The 19,808-nt window shown below is 44.9% G+C and overlaps 2 protein-coding genes across 6 annotated transcripts in view; one reads left to right on the top strand and one right to left on the bottom strand.

Moving 5' to 3' along the window:
* Nucleotides 1–985: 985 nt before the first annotated feature.
* Nucleotides 986–15,645, bottom strand: U2AF1 (U2 small nuclear RNA auxiliary factor 1). 4 transcript variants are annotated; one of them, XM_063803497.1, is made up of 9 exons: nucleotides 15,398–15,645; nucleotides 12,260–12,347; nucleotides 9,314–9,380; nucleotides 8,400–8,466; nucleotides 3,672–3,721; nucleotides 3,416–3,514; nucleotides 2,686–2,819; nucleotides 2,502–2,594; nucleotides 986–1,279 (listed from the first exon to the last, which is right to left on the bottom strand). In XM_063803497.1, exons 5-9 carry the CDS (start codon nucleotides 3,699–3,701, stop codon nucleotides 1,132–1,134), a joined length of 504 nt encoding a protein of 167 aa, XP_063659567.1. In that variant the 5' UTR covers nucleotides 3,702–3,721; nucleotides 8,400–8,466; nucleotides 9,314–9,380; nucleotides 12,260–12,347; nucleotides 15,398–15,645; the 3' UTR covers nucleotides 986–1,131. The 4 variants fall into 4 exon arrangements, with proteins under 4 accessions (XP_063659567.1, XP_001137466.2, XP_003319151.1 ...); XM_001137466.5 differs by lacking the exon at nucleotides 9,314–9,380; XM_003319103.4 differs by lacking the exon at nucleotides 8,400–8,466.
* Nucleotides 15,646–15,728: 83 nt separating this feature from the next.
* Nucleotides 15,729–19,808, top strand: part of CRYAA (crystallin alpha A) — a 63,758-nt gene continuing 59,678 nt past the window's right edge. Inside the window, exons 1-2 of one of the 2 annotated variants that reach the window (XM_063803499.1) lie at nucleotides 15,729–16,042; nucleotides 17,291–17,465. The gene's annotated coding sequence lies outside the window, so the exon portion shown is untranslated. Of the gene's footprint in view, nucleotides 16,043–17,172; nucleotides 17,466–19,808 lie in introns of those variants that run through there. The other variant, XM_514927.8, reaches the window with a different exon arrangement.

Here is a 19,808-nt window from a genome sequence, read left to right on the forward strand (position 1 = left end):
CAAGCTAAAAAGTCCCACTTGGCAAATTAAAAGTTAGAAATCTTATGTTGATCCCGTCTTTGGTAAAATGTACGTGGAATGTGAAATTCACGGTCTGGGAATAAAGTGCTTTTTAGGGCCGTCCATAGCCACGTCCCGCGTGGCTTGTTAGTGTTCTGAGACTCAAAGTCTTACCTTCCATCGCACAGGATCGAGAATCAGATTTTATGATTCTATTCTTCCTCTGTACTTTGAATTGAGACTTTTTCCAGAAATCATTCTTAGGTTTATTCCCTTTTGGTAAATTCTAGTTCAATCCTGAACTAGAAAAGAGGCAGTGACCACCATCACCCCTTTAGACACTGCCGTGGGCGCAACACCAATCCCTTCCCCATACTCAGTTCATTTGACGGCAACAGATTTTCTCCAATTAGCAGGGCAATGACCCCATTAATCATGGTTTCAGAAATATTTAAAATGATCCTTATCTACTTACAAACACATGCATATGGTAAGCTTGTTAGGCCTCCTGACTCAACAGCAAGCAAAAGAATGCTGCAGGGAGGCCAGGCACGGTGGCTCACACCTGTAATCCCCGAACTTTGCTCCCTCCCACGAACACATTGGGTTCTTGACACAAACTCGCAGGAACGAGAAGGTAACATGGGTCGGGCCCACCCACTGTGTCTCACCACAGATCAGCCTTCTTCCCAACATCAGTGCAGTCTACAGCATGTCTACTGATTATAGCTAAGCACTTCTTCACTAACCAGTTAGAAAAGAAACCCCAAAAGGCTTTCCATGACAGCCTCGAGAAATTCTGGATTATTCAGCATGTAGATCTCACCTGGTATGTGTTTTATTTCATGCCCTAAGATAAAAAATATGATTTCATTTATACTCAAAGTGGTGGATGGATATTAATCTTTACCTCCAAGATGACTAGCAGATTCATAAAGAAAAAGAAATTTAAAGAACTTCCACAAGAAATAAGTTACACCAAGAATACTGTTATCACTACAAATTTTATTCAGAAACCCATCTTTGTATGTTTTTTTTTTTGTTGTTTTTTAAAAAAAATTCCCCTTATGAACTGGTTTGGTCAATCAACTACAACACTTTCTAGCAGACATAAGGTAAAAATGGCATGGCTCAGAATCGCCCAGATCTTTCACGATCTCTCGACCGCCTCCTGTCACGCTCCCGTCCGCCGCCGCCTCCACCACCGCCACCGCCACCGCCACGACCACGGTCTCTAGACCGAGAACGACGCTCCCGGGATCGGGATCTTGATCTATGCCTGCAACCAAGGAAAAGAAACAAAACCATGCCACCCAAACCACGGCACACAGCACAGAACCACACCCACTCTCTCAACACGCGCAGCTCCTCAAGCCAACGGCACTGATAAGGAAAGACACTGCTGAAGAGACTGCACGCCGTGACTGAGAGGCACCCTGATTTCAGGTGTTAAAAGTTTCAGGAGAAAAAAATGTGCAACTTAGAAGTGAACAGGTGTAATACCTTGCATCTTCTGTCTTCTTCTAGAATCAACTCAAATGGTCACAGGAAATCATAATCAAAATGAGGGGGACACATACCATCTTCAACCCTCACTGACCCCACGCTTCAGGCGCTCATAGCTACTGTGTCCATCAGGTTTTTGGGCTGGGGAGAGCAGGCCTGTTTTTCTCTTATGCTTCTTGAATGCTGACAATAAAACAATTGCCACCCATCTATTTACTAGTCCATGTTTAACAGAAGAGGGATGAGAACCTCTCCAGACTCAGAACTCAATCAGTTCGATTCTGACGTCTTGATTTTCTCTGCTCTGTGACCTGTCAGACATTTAAATGTAGGATCAGAGAGATGTGACCGCTGGGCCTGATTCTGCCAGTGTCCCGAAGGGAGGATGCCAGCGATCCCAAGACATAATGAAATGCCCTAAAACCAACAAGCAAAACCAAAAGAAACCCCAGTGGACATGTGAAATATGTAAAGCAAAAGCTTGTCCAACCTGCGGCCCAACACAAATTCATCAACTTGCTTAAAACATTATGAGATTTTTTTTTGCAATTAAAAAAAAAGTTATCAGCTATCATTAGTGTATTTTGTGTGACCCAAGACAATTCTTCCAATGTGTCCCAGGGAAGCCATCCCTGATCTAAAGGAGGTTACAACATCTATTCTTCTTCTTCTTTGTAATATCTGGGAGAATAAACTGCATGCCCACTTTCTCCACGAGCCTCATGTCCGCGGCTGCCTAGCTAACTGCCCTCTTGCTTGATTACTAAGATCTGATCTCTACTTGAGAAGTTAGATAATGAAGTTACCTGTGTGCAGGTGAATATTCTTCTCCAAAGAGGACATTTGGATATTTAAAAATATGTACTATGTTCTAAGCACTGCCTTTTAAAAAACAGAAACGACACCTATGCCAAAATTTTTTTTTTTTGGAAGGGGGAGGGTTGCGAGGGGAGAAAGAAGCCACTGAGCTTAACAACGGGCACAGGAATACTCACTTCTTGCGACGGCGCCCATACAGCTCCCGCCGCAGCTCTCTGGAAATGGGCTTCAAATGCATGAAGTTGCAGAAGCCGCCTCGTGTGCATTCTCTGTGGGGGGGTTGGAAGGAGACATTTACTACCTCGTGTGCACACGGCCCTGAACTGTGCTCAGTCACGTCACTGGCCACTCCTCACTCACCCCATCTCATACTGACGGCAGCAGGCTTCTCTGAAGTCCGTCACGGGTGACAGCTCGGCGTGGATCGGCTGTCCATTAAACCAACGGTTATTCAAGTCAATCACAGCCTTTTCCGCATCTTCCTCACGGCGAAACTGAAAAGACAAAAACAGAAGTGCTTGCCATCCACGCTTTAATAAGACTTTCTCAATTACCAATCCAAGTATGTATCAGAGAGAGATATACACACTCAGGTATAGTAAGGTGGAACAGTATTACAGGATAATTGAAAAATCCTTTAATTTTCAATGAGATTAACTTCAAGATAGTCCAAGATTTTGCCAAATGTTGCTTTCATTTTTCAAATTCAACTGGTTAAAGGAGCAAATATGGCTGTGTAGGCAAATAAAGTTTTATTCACTAAAAAAAAAAAAAAGAAACCAAACATGTGAGTAAACCTAACTTTTCCTTAGTCCACACAGCTTCTAACCAACAGGTACTAAATATTCTACACTGAAATAACGAGGCTGTGGTGTACGGTCCGTCCTTCAGTTCTGCTGGCTGGGCGCACGTGCGGGCTGGCCACCGCCACATATGACGCAGCCGGTAGGCGCCGAGCCAGTGCACCCGACCCTGCTGTGCACCTGAGCATCCACGATCTCAAGGTGCACGGCGGCAGGCACCCCATCCTCTGTCGGCCTTGGCCCCGGCACACTAAGCGGCCACGCCGCCGTCTCGCCCTGGCTCCTACCTTGACGTACACGTTCCCCACCAGGTGGTCTCCCAGGTTGTCACAGACGTTCATCTCCTCTACTTCCCCATACTTCTCCTCCATTTCTGTAAAAACCTCCTGAAGGGAGACCACAGTGGTTTAAGACTCGTTATACATTACAAAGTGTCATTAGATATAACTCATGTATGTTTATTAGCAGAGAAACATTTTAAATCCTTCCAAACAGATACAGAAGATCAACAGGTCTATCAGTCACAGAGTTCAATTCTCTCACCTCAAAAAACTCATCATAGTGTTCCTGCATCTCCACATCGCTCACGGCACCTGCAAACAACAGAAATCTTGCTGGTTAGAACATGTTAACCGAGTGAACTCTTGTGTTTAAACTCAAACTGCTACAGTAACACACACGAGATTATCTAGAGAAAAGCCTGGCAGAGCTGCACTCTGCAGGAGCACTCAGGAGACTGAGCCACATGGCTACTTGTGAATGGTGTCAAGTGTGGTGAGATTTTAAATGTCCCCATGACAGTCTCGATTCTGGCTACTAAGGTGTTAAAATCACAACCAGCTTTCATCAGCATCAAAAGGGCCACATTTTCAGAAACTGTGAGGAAAAAGTTGACTCTCAAACTACAAATTTTTTTTTTACACCCACAAGATGCAGTCTGGCTCTGTCGCCCAGGCTGGAGTGCAGTGGCACCATCTCAGCTCACTGCAACCTCCACCTCTGGGGTTCAAGCGATTCTCCTGTTTCAGCCTCTGGAGTTGCTGGGACTACAGGCGACTGCCACCACGCACGGCTAATTTTTTTTTTTTTTTTTTTAAATTTTTAGTACAGACAGGGTTTCACCACGTTGGCAGGCTGGTCTTGAACTCCTGACCTCAAGTGATCCGCCTGCCTTGGCCTCCCAAAGTGCTGTGATTACAGGCGTGAGACACCGCACCTGGGCTCAAACTAAGAAATATTAAAATTTTCTTCCTTTTAAGATTTAGAGTAAAGGCCAAATAAGCACACTGATGTCTTCCCCTCTTCTGTAAGTTTAAAATGAAACCTGAAAGCAGGGTCAATGATTAAAAGCTGATGTTCCTAACTAGTCTTTTATGGACTGCCAGCCATGGTATGCTCTCAAATTCTTCTGATGTGATTAAAATCCAAGCAACCATGAAGATTCAGTAGGACAGTTCACGCAACCTTACGGTATTGTGGACGCCCTCAAGTAAAGGGAATGTTACAATGTTTTGCTGATGAAAGCATTCTTTTTTTTTCGAGACGGAGTCTCACTCTGTCACCCAGGCTGGAGTGCGGTGGCGCGATCTCGGCTCACTGCAACCTCCGCTTCCTGGGCTCATGCGATTCTCTGCCTCAGCCTCCTGAGTAGCTGGGATTACAGGTGCCCACAACCACGCCCGGCTAATTTTTGTATTTTTAATAGAGATGGGGTTTCACCATCTTGGCCAGGCTAGTCTTGAACTCCTGACCTCGTGATCCACCTGCCTCGGCCTCCCAAAGTGCTAGGATTACAGGCGTGAGCCGCCGTGCCCGGCGCAAGCACTCTTAAGTTTATTCTTCATAATTCACATGTATTAGGTAAAATCATGTCTGTTGCGTGGGTAGATTTGGCAAATTTATACTCTATCCCCATCATCATTCTATCAAATTTAATTAATTTTTTTTTTCTTTTGAGATGGAGTCTCTGTCCACTCCAGGCTGGAGTGCAGTGGCGCGATCTTGGCTCACTGCAACCTCCACTTCCTAGGTTCAAGCAATTCTCCTTCCTCAGCCTCCCAAGTAGGTGGGACTACAGGCGCGCACCACCATGCCTGGCTAATTTTTGTATTTTTAGTAGAGACGGGGTTTCACCATGTTGGCCAGGCTGGTCTCAACCTCCTGACCTCACGTGATCTGCTTACCTCAGCCTCCCAAAGTGCTGAGATTACAGGCATGAGCCACTGCCCCCGGCCCACTCTATCAAATTCTAGAGTTCTCTAAACCTGAGAAATCACAGAGCTGGTGTATCAACAAACATGTTCCAATCAGCTAGATTAGGGGCTGGCAAAAGCCTGACTGGTTTCCAGATTGGGCCGGCTGCCTTAGCCTGTGCACCCAACGTGGGCACCTGACTGCTGGCACACGGGTCTTTGAGCTTTCTCAAAACTCTTTTTATCTTTTTTTTTTTTTTTTTTTTGAGACGGAGTCTCACTGTCTCCAGGCTGGAGTGCAGTAGCGTAATCTTGGCTAATTTTTGTAGTTTTAGTGGAGACGGGGTTCCACCATGTTGGCCAGGATGGTCTCAATCTCTCGACCTCGTGATCCACTTGCCTTGGCTTCCCAAAGTGCTGGGATTACAGGCGTGAGCCACCGTGCCCGGCCCCCTTTTTATCTTTAAGGATAAAAAATAACTTCTTATTTTCTAATTCTGAGAATGATCTAAGTTCACTTTCTAACCTATCTGGGGCTGTTTTAGTTATTTTTGAACTTCCAGGAATCTGCTTTCAAACCCAAATTTTATTAAGTGTAACTACTCGGACAGCCTGTCAATCATATCACAGGATATCCCAATTGAAAAGCTATTGGGAATGTACCTTCCTCCCCGAGTAGAAATCAAGTTACAAACGGCCAAAGTAGCCTATTCCAAAGGGCAGATTTTAATATTTCAAATTCACTTCCTTCCCACATAAGAAGAATGTGAAGAGGAGAAAATTATTCACGTGCTCAAAGTTTTAGCAGGTTTGAGAAATGGTTTTGGGGTGATTATTTTAAATTATTGGCTATATTTATTCTGCTTAAAATGTTTCAATCAAAAGTGACCTGAAAGGCAGAGACAACTGCATTAAGATACAATTAAAAACTTATTTGTGACTCAGCCTATGTTAAATACAACTTGGAAAATAAAGCAGTTTTCTTGCAGAAATATCATTCTCAAACTGGGATTGATAGTTAACTTTAACCCACGCATTTGAAGCTTATTTTTTTACATACTAAAGGGTATGTTAAAAAGAGCCAGTAATTTTAGGTAACTGATTTCTTCCTAAAATGACGAATTAGAATTTCATCTAATTTGTACAATCTGGACCCCAGAATTGGAATGTAACGTAATTGCTAAACTTTTAGTTTGTAGCATATGCAAAACAAAAGTGCTGTGAACTGCAAATAAAGACACAATGAAAACTAATACAACATTCTATTGTCAGTCAAGAAAGCATATACAGTCCCCAAATAAACGATCAGGGCAAAGAATTAATTACTGTTACTCAGTCATGTACTTCCATTCACTTTTATCCCAGGGCAGGGTTGTTAACAAAAATTATTTAATAAGTGCATATAGAAACATTTCCCTCCGCCTATTGATCTTATTTCCTTAAAAAACAAAAGAAAACAAACAAACAAAAAAACAGGTATTTTAAACCAAGGGTTACCAAGTAAATCCTGCTACCATCCGACTCAGGGAAAGAAATCTCTACTATCAGGTCAGTATTAGCACTGAAAAGCATTTAGTGTCTTGGCAGGAAAAGTTGATAAGAAAATCTCATCCACACATAGAAATGCGCACCACTGTGCAAGGAAGCACAATCCCCAGGCCACCCAGTGCAGGGCCAGCTCAAGAGGGGAATGCCCCCTGGGATCATCTACCCCATGTCGGTCACCCCATTAACTGAGGGGCTCTGGTTCAAGGGTGTACACAATTTAGGCTTGTGGATATCCAAGGGCACCTCAATTTTTACTGCTTTAAAACAGAATGGTGAATGGGAAGTGCCTATCTTTGGTTTGGACTTTTTGATTTTAACAAGAGTCCAGGTGTTCATTTTAATTTATCCATAAATGACTAAATTCCAATGATTCTATAGTTGGATGGCTGTAAAAATCAAATTTTAGTTTTCTGAACTTCCCAATCATACTCATCTATGATATCTCCTTCTCTAAAAATTATCATTAGGTAAATATTCACAACCTAAATTTAGTATTTCCCAGTACAGGAAGATATTGGTACCATCTACTGAATGCCCAGTTTTGATCTATTTCTAAATGGAGCAAACCAATTCCATCTCCTAGAGCTGGAGACTGTATCCAGGCAGTGTGTGGACAGAACGGACAATCTTTTCTGCCAAGGGCCTATTTGAGTGGAGCACCCCCACACGGGTTAGACGGGTCGGCACGGGGCTGGTGGGTGAGGAACTCAGGGGTCAGTGCAAGCTGCAGACCCTCATTTGGGGAATGCTCTCAGCACAATGCTCTTACAACTACAGGGTGCACTCCAAAATGGAGTTCAAGGAAAAAAGGCTAATGAGAAATAAAATCTGAAAAAATAACTTAAAAGGTTTGCTTTTTAAAAATTCCAGAAAGTGAGAGAAACATTCAAATTCTGTTGCTCTAAGAGGGAAGAATATGACTCGACGTTTAATTCCAGTACATTCCCTCTAGGATGACGGCCAAAGTAAAGGAAGAAGGGGCAGCAACAGCTCCAGACTGTTTTTTTTTTTTTTTTTTTGGAGACGGAGTCTCACTCTGTCGCCCAGGCTGGAGTGCAGCGGCACGATCTCGGTTCACTGCAACCTCCGCCTCCCGGGTTCAAGCGATTCTCTGTCTCAGCCTCCCTAGAAGCTGGGATTACAGGCATCCGCCACCACGCCCAGCTAATTTTTGTATCTTTAGCAGAGATGGGGTTTCACCACGTTGGCCAGATTGGTCTTGAACTCCTGACCTCATGATCCACCCGCCTCGGCCTCCCAAAGTGCTGGGATTACAGGCGTGAGCCACCGCGCCCGGCCCAGCTCCAGACTGTTTTAAAGGGCACCCTTTCCAGTTACTTTTTCCCTTTTTAACACACGGTGGGAGTTCAAATCTCCAAAAGAGGTTTCCGTGGGGTCAGTGGGACGAAAGCTCCTTGCCACCTCTAGTGAAACGCGGTCCTTGACACTAGCACGGCAGACCAGATGGAGTGGACACTGAGCTCTGACACGCAAGCCCAGGGAACCGGGGAAGGAACTTGTATGAACTTACAGCGCAAACCGTCAGCAGACTGGGAAGAGTTTTGAGGGTTACGGTAAATGTTCAAGAGGGCAATGGTCTGAAATACAAAACGCAACAACTTTATATTATGGAAAATTAAAGGTAAACACTTAACCGGCTGCCTCTGGCAAGTGCTTCAGTTGAGATTCAGTGCTGAAAAGAGAGCAAGTTATTTTCTGGAGAAGCAGAGGCGTTTTCTCAGTTGGCGGCTGCCTTGAATCCCTAACACTGCGGTGTAACGGAGGTCTCATGATATGCCCATCTTGTACTTCTGCTCACAGAACGTGAAAACTCTCCTTTTCAAAATTCCAATTCAGGTAAAAGCACAAATAGTTTGCCAGGCTAGCACCAAAATGTTCTTAGATGTGGCAGAAAATTTTTAATGAACTCGGAAAGAATAATGCTTACATAAACTGATGGAAAAAAATTACTGTATTAGAGAAATACAATTGTTACATATCATGAAATCTCCACTTCCTGGAGGAAAAATTATAATGGTGAAATAAAACCCACACTTACTGGGCAACTTACCTCATTGATTCCTTAATATTCCTAAGAGTTTTAATTTTACACAAAGAACTTAATAAAGGCCAGGGGTTCAGTCACTGTAAAGACCAATGAATGGCTCAAAATGTTGAAATCCGTTTCACATGGACGGACCTGCTCTCATGACAAATGTCAATCAATGGAGGTGGCCGGGCCAGTGACCCTCCCTAGAAGGGAAAAGCCTCCTGAACGTGGCCAAGTATCAAGTTCTTGCTGTGTGCGCCAAGGAGTTCCAGCACCTTGTCCTGTTTGCAACAGCTCTATGTCAGCAGCTCAGAAGCCAACATTATTTGTCTCAATTAAGAGTGGGCTCTTTAACACCATTGTTTTAAAAAAATTTCTCCAACTGTGGGACTTACAGTGTGAGCCGTCAGCCGTCTGTGCACTGTTTTGGGGATTACGATAGATGTTTTGAATCAAGATGGTCTGCGGGGAAAAAAAAATAAAAAGGGGAATTCTACTGGCTGCTGTGCATATATTAGACAATTGCAAAGAGACAATTTGTTTGCAAATGGCTAAACGTTTGTTTTTTTCCCGCAAGTCAGACATTTGTCTTCTGAAGAGTACACCAAAACCATCATATTATGAAAACAGAGTTTGAGCAGTGACTTGGGTCAAGTCAGCCAGCAACCAAGAAGAAACTGTATTGTTTTGATTAGTCCCACGTTTTCAATGTTAAAGTGTTTTAATGCAAGATAAATAGTAGAATACTAACATTTTCTTGTACTTCAAGCTAGCAGACACCAAGATGTGGAAAAATTCACGTTATAATCATATTCCTCACACAAGATAATTTTTCAAAACCAAATGCGTAACTCAGCTGTCTGCAGTACATCAAGTTCTCTGGTCTCCTAGCAAAACAGGCACACCAAACAGGTCTGTCAACTGTCATGGACACCCGGCTCTGATTTATACTTTCTTGGTGGGATCTCTGTTTACATAATACAATAGCTTAAAACATTTGCTCTTTTCCGATCCTTCTTTTAAGGAAAAAAAATCCTTTTAGCCCTTGTGCTTTAAACTGGATCAGGCAGACTTGAAACCTTACACTGTACCGTTCTTCTTAAAATCAAGTTGTCTGAAAAAACAAACCATGTTTAAGTTAGTAGGCTAATATATTACATGAATCTTAATGTCCATATCACTGTAAGCAGCTTATAAAGAAACCCACCCTGAATTATGCTAGAGATTTACAAGCTAAAGCAATCACTCGCATGATTTAGAAAAATAAATGTTTAGTCTCAACAATATCCACGTGAAGCAGTTTTGTAAGTGGTGGTTTTATAAAACCAGCCAGCTCCATTTCTAGCTCTGTTTAAAGGGGAGTGGTTGTATGAAGAGTCCCTCAGTCAAAGGTGTGCAGCTGGGAAGCCCACCCCACCTATGAGGGAGGTCTGACAAACTGTCCACACTGAACCACTCAGACCTGCATCAGGGCCCCGTTTCTTCCATAAGCCGTCAAGTACAGCCCTGAGTCAACTGAACTCAGGCCTGGGAGGCTTCCCAAAGCTGACTTGACTCGGCTTTGAACTGAAATGACCGTACCATGACAACCCTGATGAAAAGCTAAACTGAGCCCAATTATTCAACAGTAAAATTCAGTTGGTCTCACTCAGGTATTCTGGCAGTGGCTATTTAATGAAGGAAGCTTAACGTAAAGAGGCAATGCAGTCTAATGGGAAAGCCAAGGGTGGCTAGGATTGCCTAAAACCAACCAAAACAAACCCACGCATCAAACTAGGATGCTTAAGCTGACACATACTACTGACCCCATCGAGCTCCAATGGGCTCTCCCCAGCACTGATCTGGAATGCCTAAATTAACTTCACATTTCACATTCTCAGGTAATCTATGATCCAGAAAAACATAAAGAAAGTGCCTCCAGCCAGATTAAACTTTTAGAATAGGGAACAGTTGATTTCTCTCAGCCCAACACTTGGGACACCCCCCAAAATCAAAGAACTGGGTGGTCACTTAAGATGCTTGGTTATACCACAATCCATGGCTACCGGTTTAGTTAGGGGAGATTCGGGTCATAAATCAAAACATTAAAGAAAAAACAATTACAATACACAGAAAATGTAAAGCTAGTTCTCCAAGATTTTGAAATTTGTAAAAAGAAACTCATGTTCAGAGCTATCAAAAGACAGACTGCTATTATACTAACCACTTGGTAATTAGCATAATGGAGGGAAAAGCCATCATCCTCTTCCCTTCTAAAAACACTGTGTGCTGTGGGGTCGTCCATGGGCTTCAACCGGAAAAAACCCATGTTTCCTTCTCCCAGCTCACTTATACAAAGTGGTAGATTTTCTTAAATGCTTACAGGAAAACGTATACAGACAGATGTGAGCTCAAAGGCAGAGCCTGGCAGCTCCCAGGGACCACGCATAATAGCTACTCAACAGCTCAGAGGCTGCACATTTAGACTTCAAGGGTGGGTTGGAAGGAGTTCCCCAGCCCTCCATCTGGAAAGACTTGGGCATCGATTTTCAAATTTCAAATGTTCTCATCAACGTGGGCACAAGTTTTCTGCTCCGATTAGAGGTGCCTTCTCCCTTTAATCCGTAAGTGATCCTTTATAGTGTACCAACCTTTGCCTTTTCTTCAATTAACCAAAAATAAAACTATCAAAAATCACAACTTTTGATTGAACTGAACTCAGAGCGGATCTAAGCCCAAGATAACAGGCACTCCTCAATTAACCAAACAGACCCGCTAAGAGCAATTTACGGCCCATTTTCTACCTTTCAGCTTAATTTTTCATGTTTCCATGACGTGATGCGACTCGCTGTTTCCTCAGCTAGGGATGTGAAAGTGAGGACGCAGCCAGAGAAGCTCGAGCAGCATGATGGGCCTGGTGACAATCACGCTAGCTTGGAAGGTGGCTCCATCACCTCTACTGTCTGGAGACAGCAAAGAGCAGAAAGCCCACTCCGTGTCCACTGGTGCCTGGAGGAGGCTAACCCAAGGCTGGCACGGCCACCCCCTCTGGACCCATGTCTATCAGAGGGGGTAGGGAAGATGGCAGGGCAGCAAATATCAGGCACAGCCAACACACAAACATCAAAAACTGATTTTTAAAGTTTCTCTAATGATAAAAACAAGGAGTGGTGGTCTCAGACCTTCCACTGGAAGTGGAATCACCTGCCTCACTATTATTTAAATAAAAGAACACACTTATGAACACAAATGGAAAATACAACTACGAGAGAAAAAATGACTTGCTTAATATGTAGAAATTAACTGTCATTGAAAAGAACATGAAGTTTTTATAATTTACATGAAAAAAAAGGCAAACAAACCTGGCTAAACGTCGGTTTATTGTGCAACCGAGAGCACCTGTCTCCATGACGACATGCTCCAATTTTGAAATAAAATGAACAGTTGACTCTGTAAGGGAAAATGAGAGCTGATTATTTTGCTGGGAAGATATCAAACACATGGAAATATGTCAGCAGCATGACATACACTATCAAATTACTTTTAACCTCACAGAAACATGACACAGACTTTTTTCCGTGATATTAAGCACCTCCTCTTCCTTGCTGTATTTTAGGACAACGTAACTTCAACTTCCCTTTCTGCAAACACACTACTTGTTCAGCAAAGACGGTTCTAACTCTAACCCGCCTCCTCCTCATTCAAATCCCCTCCACTTTCCCAACTGCACAGCTGTTCTGTTTGTTTCTTAAATGGAGTATTAAATTAGTCTAAAACTAAATGTAACTTAGGCAGTATCTGTTCTCCAGTTCTCCACGACCAAGTTCTCTCTTGAAAACACCGGTGTGGTGAGGGTTAAGATCCCAACTCTGCTACCAGCTGCTTGGGCTTGGGCAAGTCACCCTAGCTCTCAGATGTCATCTGTAAATGATGACAATGCCAATGTGGCACTGTTCTGAGAGTCAGACAGAACGTATGTGTGCTTCACATATGGTGCTCATGAAGTGCTATCATTATCTAAGGAAAACAGAAAACGAAGTTCAGAGTCTCTCTAAACGCCTGACACCAGACCAACAGGGAGTTTCAAAAAATAGGTCTGAAGTAAATCAATTCTCCTGGTCTCAATACACTGAAAACAAACTATTAGGGGACTGACCGAACCCACCTTAGGAACCACCTTACGTCACCTTCTGTCTCTACTGCAAAACCCTCCCTTAATACTGTTCAAATACGCTGACAATCCAGATCCATATCCAATGGAACCAGCAATCATGCCTGTGTGCCAGCAATGTCAGGGAGGGAAGCCGATCTCTGATGAATTAGGACATCTTACCGGACAGACTTTGTTCAAAATTCAATTTTTTTTTTTTAACCAAGTGCCATTATGTTTTAAACAGTCAATCCAGAGTTAAGATTGAAGGGCCTCAACCTCAGTGAAATCTGATGGACCATGAAGACTGACTAGCCACTGATTTATTATCAGGTAGCAATAAAGACGGGAAAGTCCAAATTTATCAGGAGAGGAAAGTGACTATATATTTGCAAACTTACAGGTCTTGAGATTATTTAACTTGATTAGACAATAGCATATCTTTAGGAAGTCATCTAAAAATAAAGAAAGCTTATTTAAAAACTACCTCAGAATGGGCAAGCCCTGGGCCTCAACAATTAATATCCAATTATTCCACACAATTAAACCACAGACAAGCTATTAGGATATCCCTGAATCTAGAAAACATCTATAACTTCAAACATATAATAAGCTAAACATTTTTTAATTGGTAGAGATCTATATTTTATTCTTAGCTTAAATAATAATTAAAGTTAATATGAACCATCCGCTTCATTTTTTAGGAGTTGATCCTGTTTCCTGGAAGCTAAAACCCCACGTCTCCCTGAAAAGAAAACACAAGTAACCTAGATTAAATAATCAACTTTCCTGAATTAAAACCATGACCTTTATAGTATAGCCCAATAGATTGAAATGTGGTTGCTTATAGCAGAAATATAGGGAGATAGACTTTTACAAGACAGAAGTCATGCCACATGCAAATATGAAAAGGCGAAATTAATGATGCCCCGATCCTACATGTGTTAGTTCTTCACCCTAAACTCAGAAGAGCCTCTTGTTCCGATAGAGCTGGTCTATTCATTCGCCAAGATCATACCGTGAGTTCCTTAAGGATAATATCCAAATTTTACCCATGTTTAAGTCTCCAGAAACTGACCTATAGTTGACCCCCACTAAATGTTTCTGGAGTGACTATAACTGGTAGATTTTGGCTTAAAATTTTGCTAGAAATATAGCCTCCTCATCCAAACAACACAGGAGATTCTACCATGTGTGAAGAGGACATTTTACAAGATAGACTCCATCCTGGAAAAGAGAAACATTTTAAATAGCGTTTGAAAAAAGTGGCATTAAAAACATCTATGACAAACTTAGGGGTTTATCACTGAAAACATAAAGTCATGTTAACTTTGTATGGCACTGAAGAATGCCAAGATAACTAAAGAGTAGATTAAGCCAGATGCTGAGTCTTTAGGTTTTCAAAGTAAGAATTATCCTTCAAACGTCTGAAAACATTCCATTTAGTCTAAACTACAGCCAACTCACTGGAAATTAGTACGTGCCAAGGTGGCAATTAAAGCTGAAATTAAATGTTTTGCTTTTAACCTAACGATTGATTAGGGAAGGCATGCAACCTTAAGGAAAAAATCAAAACATCTTTTTCCTTATATCAGAATTGTGTCTTCAAGAACAGTCACCGACTTACAAATTTTCAACTTAGATGATGGGTTTATCGGGGTATTAAAGGCATTTTCGATTCATGATGGGTTTATCGGAACGCAATCCCATGGTAAATCGAGGAGCACCTGTATGTTAAGAGCGGATCACGTCTCTTGTGGTTAGATAGTTAATCCAGTAGTCTCCACCATACTTTTTCTTGTCATATCTCCTTACTGCCGGCCCAGTGGTCGCTTAAACAGGCAAGAGGCTGGCTAAGTGGATAAAACACCAACGCTTAGGACCCTAAGTTAGATAAGCGACTGAATACTGGCGAGGCTGGTACCAGAGCTTGCTCGACAGGACATTCACAGCCGAAAGTTGGAGCAAACGTGTCCACGTCCAAAAGGCCCGGATGCTCCAGGCAACTTTCAGCGCGGCTCGAGGCGGCTTCCGGGAGCCGGCGACTCGGAGGCCCGGACGTCGGGCGATCAGCCAGTCCAGACCCCAAGGCCGGAGAAAGCTCGGCCGCGGCGCCCCGAAAAGAGGCCCCATTCATTCTCCCCGCTCCATTTTTCCGCCGCGCGGCCCACGAGGCGGCGGCTCCGGAGGGCGCGCAAGGGGCCGGAAGGGCCACCGCTCCTTCCCGCCGCGGGCCCCTCCCCCGCCGCCGCCGCGCCGGCCCGCCTGGGCCTCCCCGGTCGCCCTCCCACCGCCTCAACCACCCTGCGCCCCGATCGCGCCCAACCCCCGGCGGGGGGCTCCCACTCACTTGTCTTTCTCGGTGCCGAAGATGGAGGCCAGATACTCCGCCATTTCCCACCCGCCGCCGCCGCTGCCGTCGACACTGCTGCCGACGCCGCCGACCCTGCCGACGCCCGCGGGAGACGTCACCCGGACGCGACGACGCTCTTCCCCGCCCCGACGTGGCAGCGCTACCCAGTCAGGCGAGGTGCTGCCTGCGCGTGGGCGGGACGCATGCGCGTAGGGAGCACGTAGTGCGCGTGGGAGGCTCCGCCTTTTCGGTCCTGGGAACCCGCGCCCCCTGCCGGTGCCTTCCCAGCCCGGCCCTAGCTCTCTCGCCTTCTCGCCCGCCCGGCGCTGTCCCTGCTGGATCCTGCGCGCCGGGGACTGGGGGCTGGCAGTGCAGACCGAACCCGGGGCCGAGGGGCTTCTCCACAGAGCCGCCTGGGGCTCGGTGGGGGGCGCTCAGCTCGACCCCAGCTAAGGGAGCACTAGGAAGTGCGGGCGTCCCCTTCCCTGCACCCTTGCGGGGCGGGAACCGTCGACCTAGAAGAAAAAAAAAGCTGAGGCAAACTTGATATAAGTAGAGAGGTTATTTGGGCCAAGTTTGAAGATTGCAACCCGGGAGCATAGCTTCAAGCTGCCCTGAACATAGGATTTGCAACAGTGACAAGTGGGTTTATAAAGCTTAAGAGGGGGGCAGTTCTTAAATAGCTCACCAAGAATTTACATGAAAATAACAAGCTATTAATTGGCTGTACGTTGTTCTTTATATCATAATTCCAGGAAAGGAAGTTCATGGGTGAAGGCAGCGGGTCCGGAGCAATAGTGCCTTTAAACAATTGCCAGGCATGGGTGGGGACCGCTGAAGCCCCATAGACCTGTCTCTCCGGGCCGGATTAACCTCGCACGCCTCACATAGCTCGGACGCTCTGTGTTGTTTTTCTTTTCTCTCACCCCTCTCCGCTTTACCCTCCCTCGGCGCTTGCCAGGTGCGACCTCCCCGGGGCCCTGCAGTCTTGCAGTTGCCTGGCCAAGGCCACCCACAGGTGGAGCTGGAAGGCCAGTGACCTGCCTCTGGGATACCCTTTCAGTCTCCTCATGTCACAAGGCTGGAACCATTCCGTGGGAAGGGTTCTATTCCTCTCTCCTGCGTTTTAACCCCATCAAGCAGCCATTTTCATCTGGTTTCCCACATTCATCAACTCACCTGCGATTTACCTAATTTCCAACGCAACTATCAACTCTGATTAGGTAGAAGTCAGAGAGACAGGGCCTATTTTACTTACCTCCTCCACAAGATGAGCCCCAGACTGTGGGGCAGGACCATGGGATCCTCTTAGCTCGGCTAGAGCTGAATGCTGAGCTCTAGTGTTTGGGCGGATTTGCGTGTTAGAATTGCATTTCTCTTGGCAACAGAGCATCTTCCTACCTGGGAAAGATGAGCAAACTGGAAACCTGTATTAGAAACAGTAGGGCCTCGGAGGTTTAAACCAAAAAGTATCTTGAGACAGGGCTCAATCAGTTTAGAAGTTTATTTTGCCAAGGTTAAGGACAATGCCTGGGAGGAAAAAAAACACGGTATCACAGAAACAGTCTGTGGTCTGTGCTTTTCTCCAAAGATGACTTTGAGGGCTTCAGTATTTAAAGGGGAAAAGTGGGCTGGAGGGGAAAGCGGAACAGTGTGGTAATCCACACGTTGCAAGAGAAAAGCAGCAGGCCGGGAACAGTCGACTGTGTACAGCTCACTCCTCAGCAAATCAGCACTTTACATAAGAGAAGCGGATGTTGAACCTTCTATCTGTAGCCGTCTGCTTAGGAACGAAAGGAAAGGCAGCTGCTTACATGACTCAGCTTTCAGCTCATTCTTTTCCTTTTGACAGAGTGAACTGGGGTCCTGACTTTTGTGTTCCTTTCGCAGAGGTGAGGCCAGAGAAGTGACAAGACAGATGCCAGTCCAGCAGGTGGGCATGTCCAGAAAGTGCAGCCTCAGGACACGGTCTGGGAACAAAGACTGCTGGAGAGTTGGAAGCTGGCAAGAGGCTCTCAGCTGTGAAGTACCTGGGGTGGGGGAGAAGTGGTCGGAGAAAGCAGAGGTAAGGTCTGTGCGTGGGAACTGAACTGAAATCCACAGCTCTATTACAAGGAATTAATCTGGTTACTAGAACCAGGGTAGATGATCAGACCAGGGCCACCAGTACCATCCACCCATTTTTCCTGAGAAAAGAAAAATAGGGCAGTCTGAGCTCTGTGAGGTGTGCAGAATGATCAGGCCCAGAGAGGCCGGAGTGTGGGACTTCATTCAGCGCCTCTTCCACCATAGAAGCAACTGTCCAGGGCAATTGTTTGATGGAATTTTTCTCCTGACAGGCTGCCTCACCCATTATCTTCTTGTTCACATGGAATTAGTGATGCTAAGAACGATGCATAGCCAATCAGCACCTTCTGTTATTTTAATGCAAATTCTTGCTAACAACTTAGGGACTGCCTCTTCCTTTTCCTTAAAACCCCACTGTAACTGCTGCTAATGGGAACATATGTTCAGGGCAACCTAGGGGCATGTGCCCAGGGAGCCATCCTCAAGCTTTGGGCTCAAATAAACTCTATACTTAATCATATTTCCTGAATTTCATTATTTGAGGTTGACATTTTGGCAACCCAGATAGGACCTGAAGCAGGCCTTCAGGGATTGCCACTAAGTAGTGGCATCAATAGTTGGAGCCTTGGTACCAGCACAAACGACTGTTGTTTACTCGACCTCACTGGTGCTGGTAGGGGTCTCTGGTAAGGCCAGTCTTGGGATCTGAATCCTCCCAGCTTAGTCGAAGATTGAGACTTACACACTAATAATTTGATAGGGTTAGAACTGAAGCTCCACTGAAAGGTAGGAGTTTCCATTTTTATTCTCTAGAGATTCTGTTGACTGCAGATTTGTGATTTTCACTTCTGTCTGAGGTTTTGCTTGTCTTTTTACAGTTTGCAGCCTTTTCTCTCATTTGAAATTTGGTCAAGGAGAAAGTGTCATCTTTAAAACTGGCCATATTCTGAAACTTGGTTCAACTGACAAATCTAAACATTCTTCTTCTTCTTCTTTTTTTTTTTTTTTTTGAGACAGAGTCTCGCTCTGTCGCCCAGGCTGGAGTGCAGTGGCATGATCTTGGCTCACTGCAACCTCTGCCTCCTGAGTTCAGGCAGTTCTCTGCCTCAGCCTCCTAAGTAGCTGGGATTAGAGGCGCCTGCCACCATGCCCTGCTAATTTTTTGTATTTTTAGTAGAGTTGGGGTTTCACCATCTTGGCCAAGCTGATCTTGAACTCCTGACCTCGTGATCCCCCTGCCTCGGCCTCCCAAAGTGCTGGGATTACAGGCGTGAGTCACTGCGCTTGGCCACTTTCTTCTTTAGTGACCAAAATTCCTCCCCTTAGGCATTTTTGGTCATTCAGAAGGAAAATCTAAATTATGGGCACTTGTGCTTCTAAAGGAGACATCCATCTGCAGAGACGGCAGCTGGATTCGTGGACAATGCTTATGGTGCCACCTTCTGTCAGTATCTAGAAACATGGTCTCACTTAACCCATGAAGACCCCAGACTATAATAGCTAAAATGGGGTGCCTTTAAAATAACTAGTTTATGCACTCAATAGGAAAAATCTGCATCTAAAATTTAAAAACTGAGAGCTATTTTTCAATGATACTTAGAAGCTTCTAAAAGAAGTTCTGATGAAGTCATTTCTTTGCAAGAAGAAAACAAGATTATCTGAAACTATTTCTTTTGTTTGTTTGTTTTGAGACAGAGTCTTGCTCTGTTACCCAGGCTGGAGTGCATTGGCGTGATCTTGGCTCACTGCAACCTCTGCCTCCCAGGTTCAAACGATTCTTCTGAGCTAGGATTACAGGCATCCCCCACCTTGCCTGGCAATTTTTTTTTTTTGAGACAGAGTTTCATTCTTGTTGCCCAGGCTAGAGTGCAGTGGCACAATCTCAGCTTGTTGCAACCTCCCTCTCCCGGGTTCAAGCGATTCTTCTGCCTCAGCCTCCCAGTAGCCGGGATTACAGACACCCACCACCATGCCTGGCTAATGTTTTGTGTTTTTAGTAGAGACAGGGTTTCACCATGTAGGCCAGGCTGGTCTCGAACTTCTGATCTCAGGTGATCCACCAGCCTTGGCCTCCCAAAGTGCTGGGATTACAGGTGTGAGCCACCACGCCCAGCCGTCCACAGTTCTTTTTACAATTTAGAAGTAGTTTCAGGCTGGGTGAGGTGGCTCACACCTGTAATCCCAGCACTTTGGGAGGCCAAGGCGGGTGGATCACGAGGTCAGGAGTTCAAGACCAGCCTGGCCAAGATGGTGAAACCCCATCTCTATTAAAAATACAAAAATTAGCTGGGCATGGTGGCGGGCGCCTATAATCCCAGCTACTTGGGAGGCTGAGGCAGAG

Source organism: Pan troglodytes, chromosome 22 (genome assembly GCF_028858775.2).
Source record: "Pan troglodytes isolate AG18354 chromosome 22, NHGRI_mPanTro3-v2.0_pri, whole genome shotgun sequence".
In the NCBI taxonomy this organism is placed as follows: domain Eukaryota; kingdom Metazoa; phylum Chordata; class Mammalia; order Primates; family Hominidae; genus Pan; species Pan troglodytes.

Bases quoted from the DNA above. Each gene is read 5' to 3' on its own strand.
- U2AF1 (XM_001137466.5), bottom strand. From the start codon at position 15,441: ATGGCGGAGTATCTGGCCTCCATCTTCGGCACCGAGAAAGACAA. The intron at 12,348-15,397 runs GTGAGTGGGAGC...TTTCCCTTACAG, and splicing joins TTCGGCACCGAGAAAGACAA to AGTCAACTGTTCATTTTATT. The intron at 1,280-2,501 runs GTGAGTATTCCT...CCTTGGTTGCAG, and splicing joins TATGGGCGCCGTCGCAAGAA to GCATAGATCAAGATCCCGAT.